Here is a 21391-nt window from a genome sequence, read left to right on the forward strand (position 1 = left end):
GCTGTGAAGTACCCCCCTTCCATCTGCTGTTTGTTCTTATTTACATACGATGGAACCCAGCCCACTGATTTACAGCTCTCATTCCCTTACAACTGTTATTGAACTGAAAACATAGCTGAAAACTTATTAAACAGAAAAAATTATTTTGAGCTTCGTGCCGACAATTCATTATAGAACCAAGGAAACATCTCAACTTCTTTCCTTCTAGAATTAATGCTAAAAATGGATTTACAACCCCATAATCGCAAATGAAAATTTTCATTCTGGTGCCAAAACTAGTATTTTATTCTTTCTTGAATGTCCCGTTAGGAAAACGGAAGCATCTCTGTAGGAGAATGGAATTTCCCTTGGTTTGCACCCAAAGACAGGCAGGGCCTCCCGGACTGCTCCATGTGGGCTTCTGAAGTTACGTGTTAGCATTTCTCTCCCCCCTGGTCCACTACGCTGACCCGCAAATACTGGAAGAACAGCCAGGTCAAACACATCATCACTGGGTGATGGTCTCGCTGTTGAACCACTTTGAAACAACCTTTCTGGGGAGCCTCCTTTAGACCTACCATTTTAGATTTGAAATAACCTGATACTTTTCTGAGCTGTCAGGGAGGAGAGAGGAGAGTAGGAAGATGACAGAATGGCCAAGCTTGTAGATTAACCACTGGCACTTAATTGGAGAGAACTGGCATCCTGACACAAATCTTGATGTTGGGGAAGTGTCCTTTGGGGCACTGGCTCCCTCCGCCTGTTTCTCTATTAACAGTATCTCTGTCAGCTGTTCACTTGCTTCTGCAGTGCTGTCTGCAGTATTCAGCCCATGCCTTTGCTTGTTTCTCTCAAACCCTTATTGGCCTATTGAATCTAGTTGCAACCTTGACAAGAGGGGGCTAATTTAGTAGCTACAGGTAAGTTATTAGTCATAACCTATGGCAAATTGCTTTCCCCATATAATCTTTTTACAGCTGGCCCATCGAATTATTCTCAAGGAAAGAAATGATGAGTTTCTTCTAGCAATAGAGGAAAAAAGGTGTTTTCCTGGGAAAAGAAATATTACCAGAGCAGAGAGCCAAGCTGAAAGGAGTCTGTTTCTCACCCTGTTTAGCATTGGGCTGTTTATCATGGCCTAGGAAACCTTTTCTGAAGCTTCTTGGCTTTGACCTGCTTCTTTGGGTATTTTCTTATAGATGGAGGAATTGATCGAGGGTGTTCGATGGGCCTTTATTGACATGCTGGAGAAAGAAAATGAGTGGATGGATGCAGGGACAAAAAGGAAAGCCAAAGAAAAGGTAAGGATTCCTTTTGGTGAAAAAAATATGCTATTTGATTTAATGTATTTTCATGTTCTACATTGACCATGTAGTAGATTTTTATATTGACTGAGCTGTTGACTCCGAGTGACCCTAGAGTTAGGTGTCTGCTTTGGGATGAATCCATAGATTTTATTAACAGGAGGTAAGAGAAAATAAGATTGGGCTTTTTCTTTTGCAAACTGCATTTGCAAACACCTTGTAATTCAGCCTTTCCTTCTCTCCTAATTGCTGCCTGTAAGAGCCACATGGCTTACTGCCCAGTGAATTTCACCATTAAACCATCATGGGCTATGGCAGAATGCAGAGCAGTGGGGAGCCAGGGGGAGCAGCTGGCAGAAGAGCCCTCAAGGTGCAAAAAAGAAGAACCGATAATGGCTGTGTGTCCTTCTGCTCTGTGCATGATGTGTGCTAATGTCCTCAGGCAAATCCTTTCCTGTAATCAAACAGATCTTCCCATCATTTTGCACCAAGGATCCAAATAGAGTGCTTCTAAACTGTAGACCAATAGTAGACCATTGTGTAGGAGTAAAAAAGTTTCATAATAGAAGTGGAGACTTGCTAGGCCTCTTAAAACTTTCTAGTACTATGCAACAAGATAAGGGAATAAGTGAGAAAAGTATTAGTAGCCTTGGCGTTTAAAAATAAAGAATGGGGAGTTCCCGTCGTGGCTCAGTGGTTAACGAATCTGCCTAGGAACCATGAAGTTGCGGGTTCGGTCCCTGGCCTTGCTCAGTGGGTTAAGGATCCGGTGTTGCCGTGAGCTGTGGATCGGCTCGGATCCAGTGTTGCTGTGGCTCTGGTGTAGGCTGGTGGCTACAGCTCCGATTCAACCCCTAGCCTGGGAACCTCCATATGCCGCAGGAGTGGCCCAAGAAATGGCAAAAAAAAAGACAAAAAAAAAAAATAATAAAGAATGAGACCTTTCTTGAACCCTAGGGGTTCTGATGGAGCTAGATGTCATGTGGGTAGGAAACACCTGCTACATTCTTTTTTTTTTTAAATTAAGGTATAGTTGATTTACAGTGGTGTGTCAGTTTCTGCTGTACAGCAAAGTGACCCAGTCGTACATATATGTACTTTCCCTTTCTTATATTATTTTCTATCATGCTTCATCCTAAGAGACTGGATATAGTTCCCTGTGCTATACAGTAGGACCTCATTGCCTATCCATTCTAAATGTAATAGCTTGCATCTACTAACCCCAAACTCCCTGTCCATCCTACTCCCTCCCTCTCGACAACCACAAGTCTGTTCTCTATGTCTGTGAGTCTGTTTCTGTTTTGTAGATAGGTTCATTTGTGCCATATTTTAGGTTCCACATATAAGTGATAGCACATGGTATTTGTCTTTCTGACTTACTTCACTTAGTATGAGAGTTTCTAGTTCCATACATGTTGCTGCAAGTGGCATTATTTCATTCTTTTTATGGCTGAGAAGTATTTCATTGTATATATGTACCATATCTTCTTAATCCCTTCATCTGTCGATGGGCATTTAGGTTGTTTCCATATCTTGGCTATTGTGAATAGTGCTGCAGTGAACATAGGGATGCATGTATATTTTTGATTTGTACTTTTGTCCAGGTATGTGCCCAGGAGTGGGATTGCTAGATGATATGGTAGTTCTCTATTTAGTTTTGAGGTACCTCCATACTGTTTTCCATAGTGGTTGTACCAGTTTACATTCTCACCAACAGTGTAGGAGGGTTCCCTACCTGCTGCATTTTTTTTTTTTTTTTTTTTTGCTTCTTAGAGCCACACCTACAGCATATGGAAGTTCCCAGGATAGGGGTTGAATTGGAACTATAGCTGCAGGCCACAGCCATAACCACAGCAGTGAGGGATCCGAGCCAAGTCTGTGACCTCCACCACAGGTCATAGCAACGCTGGATCCCTAACCCACCGAGCAAGGGATCTAACCCTCATCCTCATGGATACTAATCGGATTTGTTTCTGCTGTGCCACAATGGGAACTCTGTACCTTCTACATTCTTGATAGACTTTGTTGTTGTTCTACAGTTGGGAGGCTGAAGTTGGGAACATTCCTTCTTTAGAGAGGTGTTTTTGAAAATTTCCTGATCATAGCAATCACCAAGGATGCGTGGACCAACTATAGCTTTCTGGGCCTCTCCCTGGCAAGGTCTGATTTAGTGGAATGAGGGTGCAGTCTGAACATTTGTGATTTTAAACAGTCTCCTTGGTGATTCATGTCCCTAGGCAGACCTCAGGAGCATTACTTAGGCTCATACTGAGTCATGCTGAGCACAAGTATTTTTGCCCAACGGTCAAGAAACAAAAAGGGAGAGGATTTTCAGAGCAGGGAAGCTCCTCTGTATGATACATATTGTTATATACATATTGTTATATATGTGTCCAACATCAAGAGTGAACCTGAGGTAATCTGTGGACTTGAGGTGCTAACAGTGTGTCACTGTAGGTTCATCATTTGTAACCTATGTCCCACTCTGGTGGGGGGTATAGGTAATGGGGACATTGTGCATGTGTGGGGGCCAGAGGTCTGTAGAAACTCTGTACGTTCTTCTCAGTTTTGCTGTGAACCTGAAACTGCTCTAAACAATAAAGTCTATTAAAAAAAAAAAAGAGGGCAACAGTGCTTAGCCTTGTTGAAATGGGAATTTGCAGAGGTTTAGCATGGATATTTTCCAGAGCTTTAATACTCCCGAGATGCATAAACATTGCCGTAGATATTTATGTCAATAGACATGAAAAGGCTGTTCCATGTTTAAAGCGAAGAAAGAACTTGGGTGGCAGGGAGTGGGGGTGTTGGAGGAAGACAAAGGGGAAGTTCTATTTTTTTCTTCCCCCTTGAGAGTCTGTCAAAGCTTTCGTAAGTCACATACAGCTTAAGCTGATGAAGGCAGGAGCGCAAGAGCTGCGATGAGAAGCTCTCCAGATGGTGGATGAACCACTCCGCACCAACATACTGTCATTGTCTTTGTTGTTTTGAAGGCTTCGTTTTATTTGCGGGGCTGGCTTATAGTATCTGGAACAGAGCATGTCTTGCGCCAGGCAGTTAAGAGCCCAGTACACTGGGGGCTCTTGACTCTAGCCTGAATCCTTGTGGACTGAGGGCCGCGGATGTGGAGGGTGGGGTGGAGTGGTGAGGGGCGTGTGCGTGTTACGAATGGGTGAATACCAGAGGCATACTCTGAGGACTCTGTTCAGGTCTTTGGAGAGTGTGGCTGGCGATCGCCTTAGGTGGATCTTCCGGGTTGTCTAAGGGAGTGGGTGCCTTCTAGGCAAGTAGCCATGGGTCCTTCTTGAAGGAGGATTATTCCCAGTCCTTCTAATATTAGACACCTTCTTCTTTACTCCTGAGTTGCTCTCCAGTCTTATATTTTATTTCAATGAGAGCCCTCACTTTTTCTTCTAAAAGTACTCTTTGAACACTCTGCTGTCTTTGAGCTGAGTTCAACCTGCCAGGAACTCAAACTAGTTCCTTGACAGGTGCAGATATCAAAGGTAGTTGTTCTGCTGGATCTCACCAGGTTCCCTGAGTATATCTTGCATTTCAGAGTTCAGAGCAGCTCCTTTCATGAAAGACAAGAATGAGGGAATGTTGTCCAAGAATTTCTAGCAGTTCTCCAAAGCCATTGGGGCCCTGGACCCCAGAAGATACAGATTTTCTTTTGCCAAATTGAATGAACTTGCAGATCTAGAAATGACCTCTGGGTGGAGCTCGTAGCACTCACAAAGACAGCATTTAGGGTGCTGAAGGCTTTTATGCAGCTTTCTGCCATGGGGTTGTTTTTTGAAAAATTATTATTTTTTCTTGCCCTTTTTCTGTGCTGTCCTCGATTTGATTGCCTTTTAATAGTCAACAAGAAAGGAGAGGCTCTGCCTAATAATTCCTTGAATCGTAGATGGAAATCTCTGGCTATCTTAGGGCTTTGTCTTTCTGATACTAAGTAGCCCCTGCATTAAGACAGGATTTGCCTGCATTCGAAGTGGAGGTGAATAATTTGCCGGCTCTTCCTGGTATGACTTGGCACTGTTCTTTGGGCATGTGTTGGGTGCAGTATATCACCCAGGCAGAAGATTTCTCATCAATAATAGTGCCCACACTGGGCCAGTGCTGAGTCACTTGGCAACCCATTGGGAAAGCTGGAAAAATGTTCCGATTTGTGAGGGGGAGAAGCTTTTCTTTCCCTCACTGTCAGGCTCTGGACTGCAGCTAGTTACAGTGCCTCCTAAGGGCTCTCGTCCTCAGCATTCCCAAGTGACCTGCCTCCTGGACTGGGAGGGTCCAGATACCTGCAGTGAGCTAAGGTCCAATACCTTGGCTTTTGTGTTGGTTACTCTGGTCTCAGAATGGAATGTGGGGATATGGCTCCGTGGTGCTCTTTGCTATGGGTGATCACCATCAAAGATAAATAAGGATGCATCTGTTCCTGTGAATAAAGGGTAAATTTGTTACCTCTATCTCCTTGCCTTTCTCCTCTCGTGTCCCAGGAGGTCATGAGTGGTTTTATATTGTGAAACCAGCAGTGTAGGTTTCAACTGGAAATTTAGCATGGGGAAATCAGCATCATTTTTGGTTTAGGATTCTGTGTTCCCTGCAAGCATATGCTCTTATTATAAACAAGCAGCAAAGGACAGGAAGCCTATTATTTTTCCCAGCTATCATAGCTGTTGAATGAGTGTAAGTGATACAAATTATTTTGGGAGGTGTCTTCTGGAAGATTTGCCTTTTTCCATAACAGAGTAGGAGGATCTCAAGGTCACTACACTACATAATGATTGTGAGGCCTAGTGGGAAGGGACGCAGCACTGCCTTGGGTTGCTCTGGTGGCAGGAGCCAGGCTTACGCTCTGTGTCAGACTAGGAGGAACTCGGCTGGTACCCAGCTGGATTCAGTTCTGTAGCCAAAAGCTGAATCCTTGGAGTTGCTGTTGTGGCTCAGTGGAAACGAACCTGACTAGTACCCATGAGGTCTTGGGTTTGATCCCTGGCCTCGCTCAATGGGTCAAGGATCTGGTGTTGCCATGAGCTGTGGTGTAGGTTGCAGATGCAGCAGGGATCCTGGGTTGCTGTGGCTGTGGCATAGACCAGCAGCCGTAGCTCTGATTTGACCCCTAGGCTGGGAACTTCCACATGCTGCGGGTGTGGCCCTAAAAAGCAAACAAACAAACAAAAAAACTGGATCCTTATGAAATATTTGTTTGTGCTCTTTGCCCCTGGACCTTTGTTTTCCAGGCCAGAGGAAAAGACCCTGATGGAACTCCTAGGAAGGCAGCATCCTCAGGATGCTGTGAGTGGCCTTAACCTTGGCCGTAACAGATACAGAGAGCTCCCAGCAAGTCTGACTCATGGCTTCATCTCCACGAGCATATGACTCCCAGGCACATGCTTTGGGTGTGGCGAGAAGAGTGTCCCTACAGAGGGCCAAGCAGAATAACCAGAAGTCCAGCTTAGCTTTTTGGCTTTGTCTCTGGTGGGGAGGAAAAATAACCTTTCGTTTCATCCTTGTAAGTTCTTAACTGGGGTCCAGGAAACAAAAGATAGATTAACAAGGGAAAAACAGAAGTTTATTAACATGGATGTCTCATACACATGTGAGAGAAACTCAGAGAAATAAATGAGTTACTCAGAGAAGTGGCTTGGAACTCAGGCCTGTTTGTCATCTACAACAAAAGGCAATAAATTTATAGAAAAATGGGAAGAAAAAGGGAAAGCGGTTTTCGTCTTCCAAGGGTGGCAGATGGGGGAAATGTAAATATACGGGAAACCGATTATAGACACAGACTAGTTAGTAGCGCTTGTTATGTGGATCCCTCTGGTGGTGTCTCCAGGCCTGTAGAGTCTAAAGTTCTCAGTGATTCACTTACGTCCTTCCTGGTAGAGTAGGGAGGAGGAACAACTTTGAAAATTTAGGTCCTGCTTTTAGGCACCTTGGGGGAGGGCAGGAGCTTTTTCTGTACCCGCTGCTTCTCAGTTGCCTTTAGGTCAAAATAAATTTCTCTGTCAAAGAGGCATACTTTGAGGTGTCACTGGATTTTCCTTAAGCTCTGCCCAAACCTAGGTATTGGATTTGCCCCACACATCCAGTCCGTACCAACCTTGTGGGTGTCCTGCCCACATCCGAGCTCAGGGATTCTCAGGGTGTGCTTCTAGAGCACCAGCAGCAGCCTCATGTGGGGACTCATTAGAGATGCAAATTTTCAGGACCTGGTGAGCTGGGGGTGGGTCTCACCCTTGCCGTTACCATTTCACTGCATACCTGTCTGACTTGCAGCTGCCAGCACCTGCGTTTTCCCCAAGAGCTTTCTCTTCCCACTGGCGCACGCTATGCCACTCACAGAGAGGGCCCGAAGGTCTGGGGGATAAGCACAACCTGGTGACTGATGGGAGTTGCCCTAGCCCCCTCCTCCCTGAGTGTGTTCTGCATAGGCTGCCGAAGCTTCCTCAGTGTGGTAGGCTCCAGGAGTTCACCCGGACAGCTGGCTCCTAAGAAACCCTTTTTTGACTGCCTTTCTCCACTCGCTTCCCTAACCCTAGCCCCCCGTTTGGTGTTGCTTTCATGCCCAAGTTGAACTGTTCACACTCCAGTCCTTGTCTTGGGATCTGTACCTGGGGGCACCCCAGCTAGGATGTAGCCTATGGGGTGTGCACTTTGGCTGTCCTTCTTCTCCTTAAGGTGACAAGGCATTTCACTGCATCTGGATGCTAGTACCACTTCAGCAAATTCAATGCCACAAACATTTCCAGAACCAACAGTGTGCCAGGTGCTGGACTCGGGCCTGTGGATTCAGAGATGATCAGTTGCACTCCCTTTTCTGCAGGGTTTTTCGCACTTCTAGGAGAGCACAGCAATGACGTGGATTCCGGGAAGACGAGGAGAAGTGTTAATGAATGTGATGGAGACACAGAGTGGTGCTGGGGGTCTAGAGGAGGAAGCCTTTAAAGAGCCCAAACACCCTGTGTGGGGCCACCTGACCTGGGGCGTGCTCACTCTGCCTCCTCTCTCTTCCTGTCACAGCCCTTGTCCTTGCAGCCTGTGGGTGTGTCTTCTTCTGGCCCTTCCTTATTTATAAATCGCAACAACTTTGCATCAAGCTGTCGCTTTCCCTTGGTACTTTCACTCCTGCTTCATCTCACGGGTTTCTTTTGAATTGCTTGGTAGAAGAAAAGAAAGGGAAGGGCTTTTGTCAAACTGTCTCTGGCCCTTGCCACAGATTCAAGGGCAAGGCCAGCCAGATGCAAGCCTCTTTGTGGAAGTGCTCAAGAATACAGTTACCCTGCTTCCGGCATCTGCTCCGGTGGGGACCCGGGACGGACAAAATAGCATGTACAGTATTTCGTGGGCTCCCCCCTCCCCACTCGCTCTGGATCTCTGGCTCTTGTTTGCTGCCATCTTGAGCTTCTGGCACTCTCTGGCTCCGTGTCTCTCCATCCTTCTCTCTCACACACAGAGGGGCCAAGGCAGTGGTCTTCACACTTGTTTCTCCTCCCCCCGCACCCCTCACTGAACCCAACCGGAAATCCAGTACAGGAGCTTGCAGACTCTGGAGAAAGACTGCCTAGGCTCCGAGCCAATGTCTACTCCTTATTAGCTCTATGAGCCTTTGGAAATTACTTAACCTTTTGGACCCTCTGTTTTCACATCTGTAAAATGGGGCAATTAATGTCTATCTCCGTGATTTGTTATGAGGAGTTAATATACATAAAGTATTTAGAAGAGCACCCGGAGCATGAGAAAGACTCTCCAAGTGTGTTGTCTCTTTCTTCCAAACTGCTGTCCTGTGCGGGAGGGGAGATTTGGGCCACGCTGGCTGATGAGAGGAGGGAGCTGGGAAGTGAGGTTCTGTGTGTCTGGGTCATTGTGTTTTCCTCTGGGTTATGAAGGTAGGTGACATACGACCATGGTTTCTGAGGCCCCCTCCCACCCTTCAGGCTCTTTGATGCTTCTCATTACAACACTGCCCTCCTCACCACACTCCCGACCCCTGCAGGGCAGTTAATAGTAGCCTCTACCAAGAGGGGGCGGGGGTGGGGTGGGGTGGGGGAGAAATACATTACTTTTCTCTGTGGATTTTGATTTTCTTGTTTTGTAGAAATCAGTGTTATTTTTGTGATATGCTTTTTAAACACAAAAGCAAGTATTTGGTGTAAGAGGAAGTTGGCTGCAAATACTTAGCAGAGGCATATTATACCCCATACCTTATTGGAATAAGGTTACTTGAATGAATTTGTGGTGTTCGGGATAGAGCCTCAGGGAAATTTCATTGTGGACAGTGCTGTAGGTGGTTGGTTCTCACACTTGAGGTGCACTGGGACCGTAGATTGCCAGGCCTCACCCCTAGGGTTTCTGAGTCGGTAGCTCGAGAGGGGAGCCTGGGAATGTATTTATCTGACAAGTTCTCGGCGATGCTCTTGGTCTGAGGCCAAGACTTGGAGAGCTCCGGGTGATTACAGGTGAGGGTTCCCTCATGCCAAGGCTGTTATTGCTAAAACAATACAATACAGACAGTATTTCTAACGTTGATTAAGCGACTGCCTGACCCCCTAGATGAATCCCTGTCCACCCTCTCTCATGGGGAATGCCCGGAGTGAGCACTGGGTAGTCAGAACCCAGCCAGGCCACTCACTCCACTGTTGCTCCAGCTGCTGAAAAGCCCTTCTTGTTATCAATCCAAAGGCTTCTACTTGGTCACTTCCACCGTCTGATTCTGAATCTGTCCCCAGGAACTATGCAGAAAAGCCCTTCCAGTATTTGAAGATGTTTAAATGTTTTTCTATTTCAGACAAAGCTTCTCTAGCGTCCCTCGTTAAATTAACAACCATCATATGCCAGGCTCAATGTTCTAACTGCTGTACAGATATTAACTAGGTCAGTGCCATGATATCTGTATGAGGGTGGTCAAATTGTTTCATTTTATAGATGAGAAAACTGAAGCACGGGGAGGACAAGCAAGCTTGTTCAAGGTCACACAGCCCATAGGTGGAAGAGCTGGGACTTAATCCCTGGCTGTCTGGTTTTAGCATTTGTGTCTTTGTCCACAGTGCCAGTGGGTCTCTAGGTGTGGTCTTCAGACCAGCAGCAGCAGCATCACTGAGAAACTAGCTTAAAATGCAGATTCTTGGCCCCAGCCAGGTCTGTAGAATCAGAAACTCTAGGCGGGGACCCAGGAATCTGCGTTCTAACAAGTCTCTGGGTGATTCTGATGCAGCCAGAGTGTGGGAATCACTGTTCCCTGCTGTGGTTCTGATGCCTCATCCTGCTGGCTGCTCTCCAAGTTTTCAACATCTTTTTTTAAAGCTCAAGTTCAAAGTCGAACACAATATTCCAGATATAGTCCAACTCACACAGCACAATGGGAATATTATTACTGCCTTTGTTTTGCATACAAATTATATTAGAAATCCGAAGTTTATATTATGGCTATCTTTTCCCCTCAGCCATGTCACTGTTGGCTCATAATGAATTTACAGTCAGTTAATTTCTAGGTCTTTTTTTTTTTTTTTTTTTTTTTTAATCCCACAGGAGCTGTTGTTAAGCTCTGTTGCTTCAGTCTTAAACCTGGCATTTTGTTTAAATCCTCATCCCCAAACATCACATTTATTCTTATTAAAAATCCATTTAGCTTTGGTCATGCCTCTGATTTTTAAAAAGTGTGTATTTCTGGATCTCCTGTATGTTTATTATTTTTGCTACAAAAATCCATGCTTATTAAAGAAAATCTCGAAGGTAGAGTAGAAAGGTAGAAAGAAAAAAAAAAAATCACCACTAGCCCTGTCACCCAAACATTATCACAGCCTAACATTTTTTTGGTTTTTCATAGGCTCGAATAATGCTTATATATAAATTTGATTCCTTCTTTTCCCTCTTTTGTTTATTTATTTATTTATTTTCTTTTTAGTCTCGCATTGCAGCATATGGAGGTTCCTAGACTAGGGATCAAGTTGGAGCTGCAGCTGCCGGCCTACACCACAGCCACAGCAACATGGGATCCGAGCCTGTGTTTGCTACCTACACCACAGCTCATGGCAACGCCAGATCCTTAACCCACTGAATGAGGCCAGGGGTCAATCCTGGGTCCTCAGGGATACTAGTCAGATTTGTTACTGCTTAGCCATGACAGGAACTCCTCTTTTTTGTATTTTAAACATTTCTCCCATGACTGCATGGTCTTTATGAAAGAATTTTCACTGTTAATTGCATATTCTTCCAGTGGTTATGCAGGAGATTACTTAAACATTTCTCTATAGTTGGGTATTTAGGTTGTACTGTTGTTGATATTACTATGATAAACATTTTGTGCCTAATGCTCCCCCCAAATTTAGGACTAATTCCATAGAAAGGCATCTCGAAAGACCTTTAAAAATGTTAAGTCTGTCATTTAGTGTATCAATTACTGTCTCCACCTGGGTATCATTCATAATTTGATACATCCACTTTGTGGTTTGATTGTTTCTCTGGGTTATTAATGAGCGTGCTCACAAAATGGAACTGGAATCTCTGTATTTGTTCATTCTTTGGAGGGTCCTTCTGGATTTATCTATTAAGCAGATTCATGGACAACCTGCTCTGTGGTAGGTCTTTTGTTGGGTGCCTTTCAGTTCACTAACCAGTGGATTTTTAGTCCAGTTATTCTGCTTTGAACAACTTCATGGAGTTGTCATCTGATTTCTCCATTTTGCCTGCAAGGAGATCAAGAGACAGTTAGCAATGCCTTGTTGTAATCCCCTTACACTGTATTTAGGGTCCTGCTTGATTTTCTGATTTATCGATCTATTAAAGAAGTGGGAACGTGGTGAAATTGAACATTCACTGGGCTCCCATTCCTTCTAAGGTCCTGTGTTATCCTTAGTGGAGATGACATCATCCCATGGGGGACAGCCAGCTACCCAGACTTCCAAACCAGAAATCTCACTTTTCCTTCCCAGCCAACTGGAAGCCTCCAGATCCTGTTGTTTTTCTTCCAAACAGCTTTCAGAGCTTTACCATTTCTGTTTCATAGTTCTTTCCTCCCCTAGCTTCTCATCCTTTTCACCTTTTTTTTTTAATCGAGGTAAAATTCACATAACTTAAAATTAAGCATTTTAAAGTGTACAATTCAGTGGCATTGAGCTCTTTCACAGTGTTGTGTGTCACCACCACCTCGATCTAGTTCAAAAACACTGTCGCCACCCTAAAAGGAAACTTAGTTGCTGTTAATTAGTCACTCCTCCTTCTTCCCTTCCCCTGGCCTCAGGCAATCGCCCATCTGCCTTCTGTCTGTGAATTCACCTATTCTGGATATTTCATATAAATGGAATCATACAGTATGTGACCTTTTTGTATCTGGCTTCTTTCACTTTGCATAATGTCTTCTATATTCATGCATGTTGTAACTTAGATCCTCTCATTCTCTTTAGTCCATTTCCTGATTTATAGTCTTGGAAAGAGAAAAACCATTTAATTTAATTTATTTATTTTGGGGAAGGCTGCACCCATGGCATATGGAAATTCTCGGCCAAGGGATCGAATCTGAACTGCAGCTGCAACCTACACCATAGCTGTGGCAATGATGGATCCTTAATTCACGGCATAGCAGTGGGAATTAAGGATCCATCATTGGGAGAATGAGAAATGGGAGAAAATCCATTTTAGCATTTTTGATAGGGAGTTCTTTCTGGTCTTCTCTAAACTTTTGAAATAGCATCATAGTGTTTATTATAGCTGAAAAAATCTACCCCCCAACTATAGATTACTGAATTGAAATGACCTCTGTCAGGGGAAGAATCGTGACCAGCTAGTTGATTCTTGATTGCCCAGAACCTAACCTGGCTTCCCTTCTTTGGCCGCTGGGCAAACCGTAGTAGCAATCATGGCTCTACCAAACACATAGCCAAGATGTACAGTTTTGCAGGGAGGGGCTCAGTTTCCTCACCCTGAAAGGAGAATAAATATGCTACTGTTTTCACAGAGTGTTTGGGAGGATTTAAACAAGTACTGCATGTCCAGTGGCTGGCAAAGAGCAAATGCTTACTAAGAGGATATGTTCATTTTCCCCATGTTTCCGCTTATTTCTCCCTCACCAAATAACATATGCTCCATGAAAGTTTACTAAAATTGGGGGAGAAAAGCTGATGCCAATTACACCGATTTCTTTGGGGTGGAGAATGGAAGTTCATTAATTAATTTTTTTTGGTCTTTTTAGGGCTGCATCTGCGGCATATGGAGGTTCCCAGGTCAGGCGTTGAATCGGAGCTGCATCTGCCGGCCTACACTATAGCCACAGCAACACGGGATCTGAGCCGCGTCTGCGACCTGCACCACAGCTCACTGCAATGCCAGATCCTTACCCCAGGGATCGAACCCATGTCCTCACGGATACTAGTTTGGTTGAGCTGCGACGGGAGCTCCCTGAAGTTTATTAACTTTGTTCAATATTTTTAAACTTTTTGTTACGGACATTTTTAAATGTGCACAAAAACGTATATCACAAACCCCCAGGTTCTCATCTCCCAGCCTCACCAGTGAGCAATCTTTGCGTTTTGATTTCTCTTCTCCGTACCCCACCTATTTTTATACTTCAGAATTCTCAAGCTCATCTCAGGTATCGTTTTACTATAAACATTTTATTATGTATCTTCAACAGGTAAGGGTTAAAAAAAACCTAACCACAGTGCCCTTAACACACCCAACAGTATTAACAACAATACCTGTATCCTGCCTGTTTTCTTTAATTATCTCAAAAAAAAATTTTTTTTAATGGTTGCCTCAAATTGGTATCCAAACAAGGTGTACAAATTGCAGTTAATAGATCTTTCTTTAAAGGCTTTAAAAAAATGTAAATGTTCCCCTCCCCTTTTATCCTTGACATTTATTTGTTGAAGACATTGTGTCATTTGGTAGAATTTTTAGCACTGTTGATTTGGCTGATGTATGCATACTGTTGTCTTTTAACATGTTCTTCTGTCCCTCACATTTCATGTAAATTGGTAGTTTGATCTAGAGGTGTGATTAGACTCAGCTTCAATTTTCTTTTGGCAAAAAGACTTCATGGGCAGTGCTGTGTGCTTCCTGTTGTTTTTCTTCCAAACAGATTTCAGAGCTTTACCATGATGCTGTGTTGTCCTCCTTCCACTGAAAGAGTTGATCAGTGGGTTCATCTCTTGTCAGACTGATCCTGGGTTCATCTATTGTCAGACTGATCCGTCCTTTTTTTAAATTTTTTATTTTTTCCGTTATACATGGTTTACAGTGTTCTGTCAATTTTCTACTGTACTGCAAGGTGACCCAGTCATACATAAGCACGATCCTTCCTTTGTAACTTACTCATCAAAGCTTTACCACAGGCGGTGGTCCTCTTTCTTTGTTTCTTTTTTTTTTTAATTTTTATTTTATATTGGAATATAGATGATTTATAATGTTGTGTTGGTTTCAGGTGTATAGCACAGTGATTCGGTTATGCATATATATTCATTCTTTTTCAGATTATTTCCCCATATAGGTTATTATAAAATATGGAGTAGAGTTTATACAGTAGGTCTTGTTGATTATCTATTTTGTATGTAGTAGTGTGTATATGTTAATCCCAAACTCCTAATTCATCCCCCCACACCTTTCCCCCTTGGCAACCATACGTTTATTTTTGAAGTCTGTGAGTAGGTTTCTGTTTTGTAAATAAGTTCATTTGTATCATTTTTTAAGATTCCACATATAAATGATATCATATGACATTTGCCTTCCTCTGTCTGACTTACTTTGCTTATTATGATAATCTATAGGTCCATCCGTGTTGCTGCAAATGGCATTATTTTGTTCTTTTTTATGGCTGAGTAATATTCCATTGTGTATGTACCACTTATTCTTCATCCATTCCTCTGTCAGTGGAAATTTAGGTTGTTTCCATGTCTTGGCTATTGTAAATAGTGCTGCTATGAACACTGGGGTTCACCTATCTTTTTGAGTTATGATTTTCTCTGGATAGATGCCCTTTCTTGACTGTACCTTCACATCACCCCCAGGGAGCCTAAAAAATCCAAATGCTCAGGCCACACCCCAGACCAGTGACATCAGGGTCTCTGGGGGTGGGACCCAGTCAGTCATCAGTATTTAAAGTTCCGCATGAAATACAAATATGTTGCTAGGGTTGAAAATCACTATTTTAATCATTTAAGCAATCACTGATATAGTGCATAGATACATGAGTTCATTAAGGATTGTTATGGGTTACTTTCCAGTTCTATCTTTCTTTCTGAATTTATTAGCTGAAATTTTGCTATAAAAAAGGATTTTCTCTCAACTACTTGATTATGCTGACATATAGCTTATACTGATACAAGTTGCTGAAAGACAGCATAAATGTCCTGTGGTATTTTTATTTTATTTAATTGACTTATTTTTTTGGTTTTTTAGGGCCTCACCCATAGCCTATGGAGGTTCCCAGGCTAGGGGTTGAATTGGAGCTGTAGCTGCCAGCCTACACCACAGCCATAGCAACGTGGGATCCAAGACGTGTCTGCAACCTACACCACAGCTCACAGCAACGCTGGATCCTTAATCCACTGAGTGAGGCCAGGGATTGAACCTGCATCCTCATGGAGACTAGTCAGATTCGTTTCTGCTGTTCCATGATGGGAACTCCAAAATGTCTTGTTATTTATTAATTTTCACAGTGAGTTGGTCCTCTAGTACTTCCAAAGGTACCAAAGCCATTTGTTTTTTAAATATCAGTGAATTTAAAAACTCAGGAAATTTTATGTACTTGATTTGTTTATATCATTACAATCATTATTATGTTTTTAGCTCAGTTTGTTCCACATTGGCCAACTTGTGGCTCTTCCTTTAAGGATTTTTTTTTTTTTGGTCCCATATGCAGCATGCAGAAGTTTTCCAGGCTAGGGATAGAACCCATTACACAGCAGTGACAATGCTGGATCCTTAGCCCACTGAGCCACCAGGGAACTCCTCCTTTAGGAAATTTTGACCTGACTCTAGTTGTTTCTGACATTTTTGCTCCCTGCTGCAACAAGATACCCCCTTTAAGATATGCAGATGGCCAACAGGCACATGAAAAAAATGCTCAACCTCACTGATTATTAGAGAAATGCAAATCAAAACTAGCATGAGGTACCACCTCACACCAGTCAGAATGGCCATCATTAATAAGTTCACAAATAACAAATTCTGGAGAGGGTGCGGAGAAAAGGGAGCCCTCCTGCACTGTTGGTGGGAATGTCAAGTGGTACAACCACTATGGAAAACAGTATGGAGGTACCTTAGAAAACTATACATAGAACTACCATATGACCCAGCAATCCCACTCTTGGGCATATATCTGGATAAAACTTTCCTTAAAAAGATACATGCACCTGCATGTTCATTGCAGCACTATTCGCAATAGCCAATACATGGAAATAACCTAAATGTCCACCGACATATGATTGGATTAAGAGGAAGTGGTGTGTATATACACAATGGAATACTACTCAGCCATAAAAAAGAACAAAATAATGCCATTTGCAGCAACATGTATGGAACTAGACACTCTCATACTAAGTAAAGCAAGTCGGAAAGTGAAAGACAAATACCATATGATATCACTTATATCTGGAATCTAATATATGGCACAAATGAACCTTTCCACAGAAAAGAAAATCATGGACATGGAGAACGGACTTGTGGTTGCCAAGTGGGAGGGGGAGGGAGTGGGATGGACTGGGAATTTGGGGTTAATAGATGCAAACTGTTGCCTTTGGAATGGATAAGCAATGAGATTCTGCTGTGTCTAGTCACTTATGATGGAGCATGACAATGTGAGAAAAAAGAATGTATACATGCATGTGTAACCGGGGCACCTTGCTGTACAGTAGAAAATTGGCAGAACACTGTAAACCAGCTATAATGGAAAAAATAAAAATCATAAAAAAATACCCTCTTCAATTTTAATGTTTGACTTCTATTTAATTACAGACTATTTTGAACAATTTATAAATCAGTGCCTTAATTAGTTCTTCTAACAATTAACAGTATATTGATTTTTGTTGTTATTGTTATGGGGGAAGAGACACTCCTTATATACTTGAGAAACACTTTCAGTTTAAGCAAATCTGCAGAAGTTTGAGAGGTTTATGTGAATTATCATTTGTAAGGGGCACTAGCTCATGTCATGCATGTGACATATAGTCTATGGTTTTAGAAAATGTTTGCAGTGTTGTATTCTCAGTGTTAATAATCAAGAATGTAAATAAGTAGGGAGTTCCCTGGTAATCTAGTGGTTAAGGATCTGGTGTTATCACTGTTGTAGCTCGGGTTCAATCCCTGGCTGGGGGAACTTCTGCATGCTGTGGGCACGGCCAAAAAAAAGAGAACATAAATAAGCATATAACTAGTGTATGACCATGCCATACGTTGAAAGAATTAATGGTAGTGTCAAGAAGTAGAACTAATTTGAACAATGTGAAACAATAGAACTATGTTAACAGATTATACTTGGAATAGTAAATATTCAAAACTGTTAATATCAGTAAGCAGTAATAGTTTAAATGTGATACTGTAAAAGTGGTGAATGTTTAAATGTATATTAGGGATTATTTTGGCTTGTGGAACTGATTGGTTGTACGACTTGGAAAGCAATTGGGAAATGCTGTGGGAGCCACAGAGAGAAATTCCAGGGACCCAGAGGAGAATGCTGCTTTTTATTTCACTTTTTATGTTGTTTTTATTTTTTAATAATTTTAATTTTTTTCCATTATAGTTGGTTTTTTTGGTGTTCTGTCAATTTTCTGCTGTACAGCAAAGTGACCCAGTTGCACATCTATATGCACATTCTTTTTTTTTTTTTTTTGTCTTTTGTTGTTGTTGTCGTTGTTGCTATTTCTTGGGCCGCTCCCGCGGCATATGGAGGTTCCCAGGCTAGGGGTCGAATCGGAGCTGTAGCCACCGGCCTACGCCAGAGCCACAGCAACGCGGGATCCGAGCCGCGTCTGCAACCTACACCACAGCTCACGGCAACGCCGGATCGCTAACCCACTGAGCAAGGGCAGGGACCGAACCCGCAACCTCATGGTTCCTAGTCGGATTCGTTAACCACTGCGCCACGACGGGAACTCCCTATATGCACATTCTTTTTCTCACATTATCCTCCATCACGCTCCATCACAGGTGACTAGATACAGTTCCCAGTGCTATACAGCAGGGAGAGCAGTGCTTTTTAAAACTTATGGAGAATATTTATTAATTTTATTCATGGACGAGTGGGGGAGGTTTAAGGCCTGTCTTCATTCCTTTTTGGTTCAAATCCAAATTAGCTATGTTAGGAATTCACTTACCCGTACATGTTTATTTACATTTGATATGAATAATCTGTTTTGATGTGTCGATTTTTAATTTCATGGGAAAAGAGTCCATTGGGAATGTTTGAGTTCTCTGTGTATATTTTGCGATGCTTCTTCTCTTCGGGCCAAGATGAAACTAATAGCCACGACGTGTCTGCTTATCTGCTATCTCTGGGGTTGCGTCTGCTGCTGTCAGCGGCTCCCTTCTTATCTGGCTGCTGGGCCTGCTCAGTCAGTTGTATGGGAATGTCAGTTCCATTAATAACCTGAGGGCCAGACAGGCAGATAGTGGAAAATTGGTGAAGAGAGAGAAATTGTATTTAACCTGGTGTTCTGAGTTGTCATTTTCTAGACCCTAGCATCACTGGGTAAAGGCAGGCTTGAGGGCGTGATAGCAAATCCACTTCTGACAGAATCTCACTTATGAGCCAGAGAAACCACCTGATACCAAGAGAAGAAAGACTAAAAGAAACTGGGAAAAAGGTAAAGATGTTGGGTGGGGAAAGATAGAGGAAGCAGTGCTAGGAAGCAATGGTGTAACTGAAGTATTCTGGTAGAGGTGCTGACAGCTTTTCAGATGGATTTCATTTTGATTTTATTTATTTTTCGTTTTTGGCCGCCCTGTGGCATATGGAGTTCCCAGGCTAGGGATCAGATCCTAGTCGCAGTCACGACCTAAGCTGCAGCTATGGCAGTGCTGGATCCTTAATCCACTGTGTCAGGCCGGGGATCAAACCTGCGTCCCAGTGCTCCCGAGATGCTGCCAATCCCATTGTGCCACAGCAGGAACTCTTCATTTTGATTTTAAGTATTAACATTCTGGGTATTTCAAATGAACAGAATTCCTTGTTTTTTTGTTTGTTTGTTTGTTTTGTTTTGTTTTTTTAAAGGATTTTATGAAAGGATTGATTCCTCATAGAGGATTTTGGAGTTTTGTGCTGTTGAGGTTCTGGATCTGACAGTTGCCAGAGAGAGGAGAGCATCATTTTCATCCTGCAGGGAGAATGGCTCACTGGCTGCAGTGGTTTGTGTTTGGCTTATCTGTTGCTATGTAACAAAACACCCCAAAACCTGCTGGCTTAAAGCAGCAAGGAGTTTTTTATTTCTTAAGATTTTTGTGGGTTGGCTGGGGCTAAGATGGGTGGCTTCTCTGCTGGTCTCATCTGGAGCGCCTCAGGCAGTATCAGTCAGATGGCAGCTATGGCTGGATATCCAAGGCGGCTTCTTTGCTCATGTCTGACACCTCAGTGTTCCTTCTGTGGCCTCTTTTTACAGCAGGGTAGCATGGTACTCTCATGGGGGAGCTAAGGGCTCCAAGAGGGAGGAAGCAGAAGCTGCCAGTCTTAAGGCCTGGGCTTAGAAGTCTCAGAATATATCTGGGTGCTCCTGAATAGCATTGAGAACTTTGTCTAGATACTCATGTTGCAACAGAAGAAAGGGTGGGGGAAAAAATGTAATTGTGATGTATACATGTAAGGATAACCTGACCCCCTTGCTGTACAGTGGGAATATATATATAAAAAAAAAAAGTCTCAGAATGTTTCTTTTTTCCTAATTTTATAAAGTTTTATTTTATAAATTTTTAAAAATAAATTTTATTGGAGTGTAATTGACTTATAGAGTTGTGTTAGTTTCAGGTGTACAGCAAAGTAAATCAGATATATATATATGTGTGTGTGTGTGTGTATATATGTATATCCATTCCTTTTCAGATTCTTTTCCCACATAGGTTATTACACAGTATTGAGTTGATTAGCCTATGAACTATAGTAGGTCTTTGTTACCTATCTATTTTATATATAGTACTATGTATACGTCAAACCCAACCCCCTAATTTATCCCTCCGCCATGTTTCCCCTTTGGTTATGGTAAGTTTGGTTTCAATATCTTTGAGTCTGTTTCTACTTTGTAAATTCTTTTGTATCATTTTTAAATTAGTTTCCACATATAAGTGTATCATATTATACTTGTCTTTCTCTGACTTCACTTAGTATGATAATTTCTAGGTCCATCCATGTTGCTGCAGATGGCATTATTTCATTCCTTTTTTATGGCTGAGTAATATTCCAATGTATATGTTTACCACATCTTCTTTGTCCATTCCTATGTTGATGGACATTTAGGTTATTTTCATGCCTTGGCTATTGTTAATAGCGCTAGAGTGAACACTGGGTTGTGTGTATCTTTCCAAATTATGTTTTCTCGGGATGTATGCCCAGGATTGGGATTGCTGGATCATATGGCAGTTCTGTTAGTTTTTAAAGGAACCTTCATACATTTTCCATAGTGGTTGTACCAGCTTACATTCTCACCAGCAATGTAGGAGGGTTCCCTTTTCTCTACACCCTCTTCAGCATTGTTTGTAGATTTTTTGATGATAGTCATTCTGACTGGTGTGAGGTGCTATTTCATTGTAGTTTGATTTGCATTTCCCTAATAATTAGTGATATTGAGCATCTTTTCATGTGCTTTTTGGCCATCCACCTGTCTTCTTTGGAGAAATGTCTCTTTAGATCTTCTGACCATTTTTTGATTGGGCTGTTATTATTATTTTTTTTTTTGGTATAAAGCTGTATGAGATTAATCTTTTTGGTTGCTTCTTTTGCAAAGATTTTCTCCCATTCTGTGGGTTGTCTTTTCATTTTGTTTATTGTTTCCTTTGCTATGCAAAAGCTTTTAAGCTTAATTGGGTCCCCTTTGTTTATTTTTATTTTTATTACTCTAGCAGGTGAGTCAAAAAAGATTTTGCTGTGATTTATGTCAAAGTGTTCTGCCTATGTTTTCCTCTAAGAGTTTTAT

The 21391-nt window shown here is 42.5% G+C and overlaps 1 protein-coding gene across 9 annotated transcripts in view; it reads left to right on the forward strand.

The window, feature by feature from the left end:
* PHEX (phosphate regulating endopeptidase homolog, X-linked) overlaps positions 1-21391 on the forward strand; it is a 221590-nt gene that overhangs the window by 103623 nt on the left and 96576 nt on the right. For all 9 annotated transcript variants that reach the window (XM_021079391.1, XM_021079390.1, XM_013986002.2 and 6 more), the window contains one exon: positions 1179-1280. In XM_021079391.1, coding sequence (XP_020935050.1) covers positions 1179-1280 — 102 coding nt within the window. The remainder of the gene's footprint in view (positions 1-1178; positions 1281-21391) is intronic.

This window comes from Sus scrofa, chromosome X (genome assembly GCF_000003025.6).
Source record: "Sus scrofa isolate TJ Tabasco breed Duroc chromosome X, Sscrofa11.1, whole genome shotgun sequence".
Taxonomy (NCBI): domain Eukaryota; kingdom Metazoa; phylum Chordata; class Mammalia; order Artiodactyla; family Suidae; genus Sus; species Sus scrofa.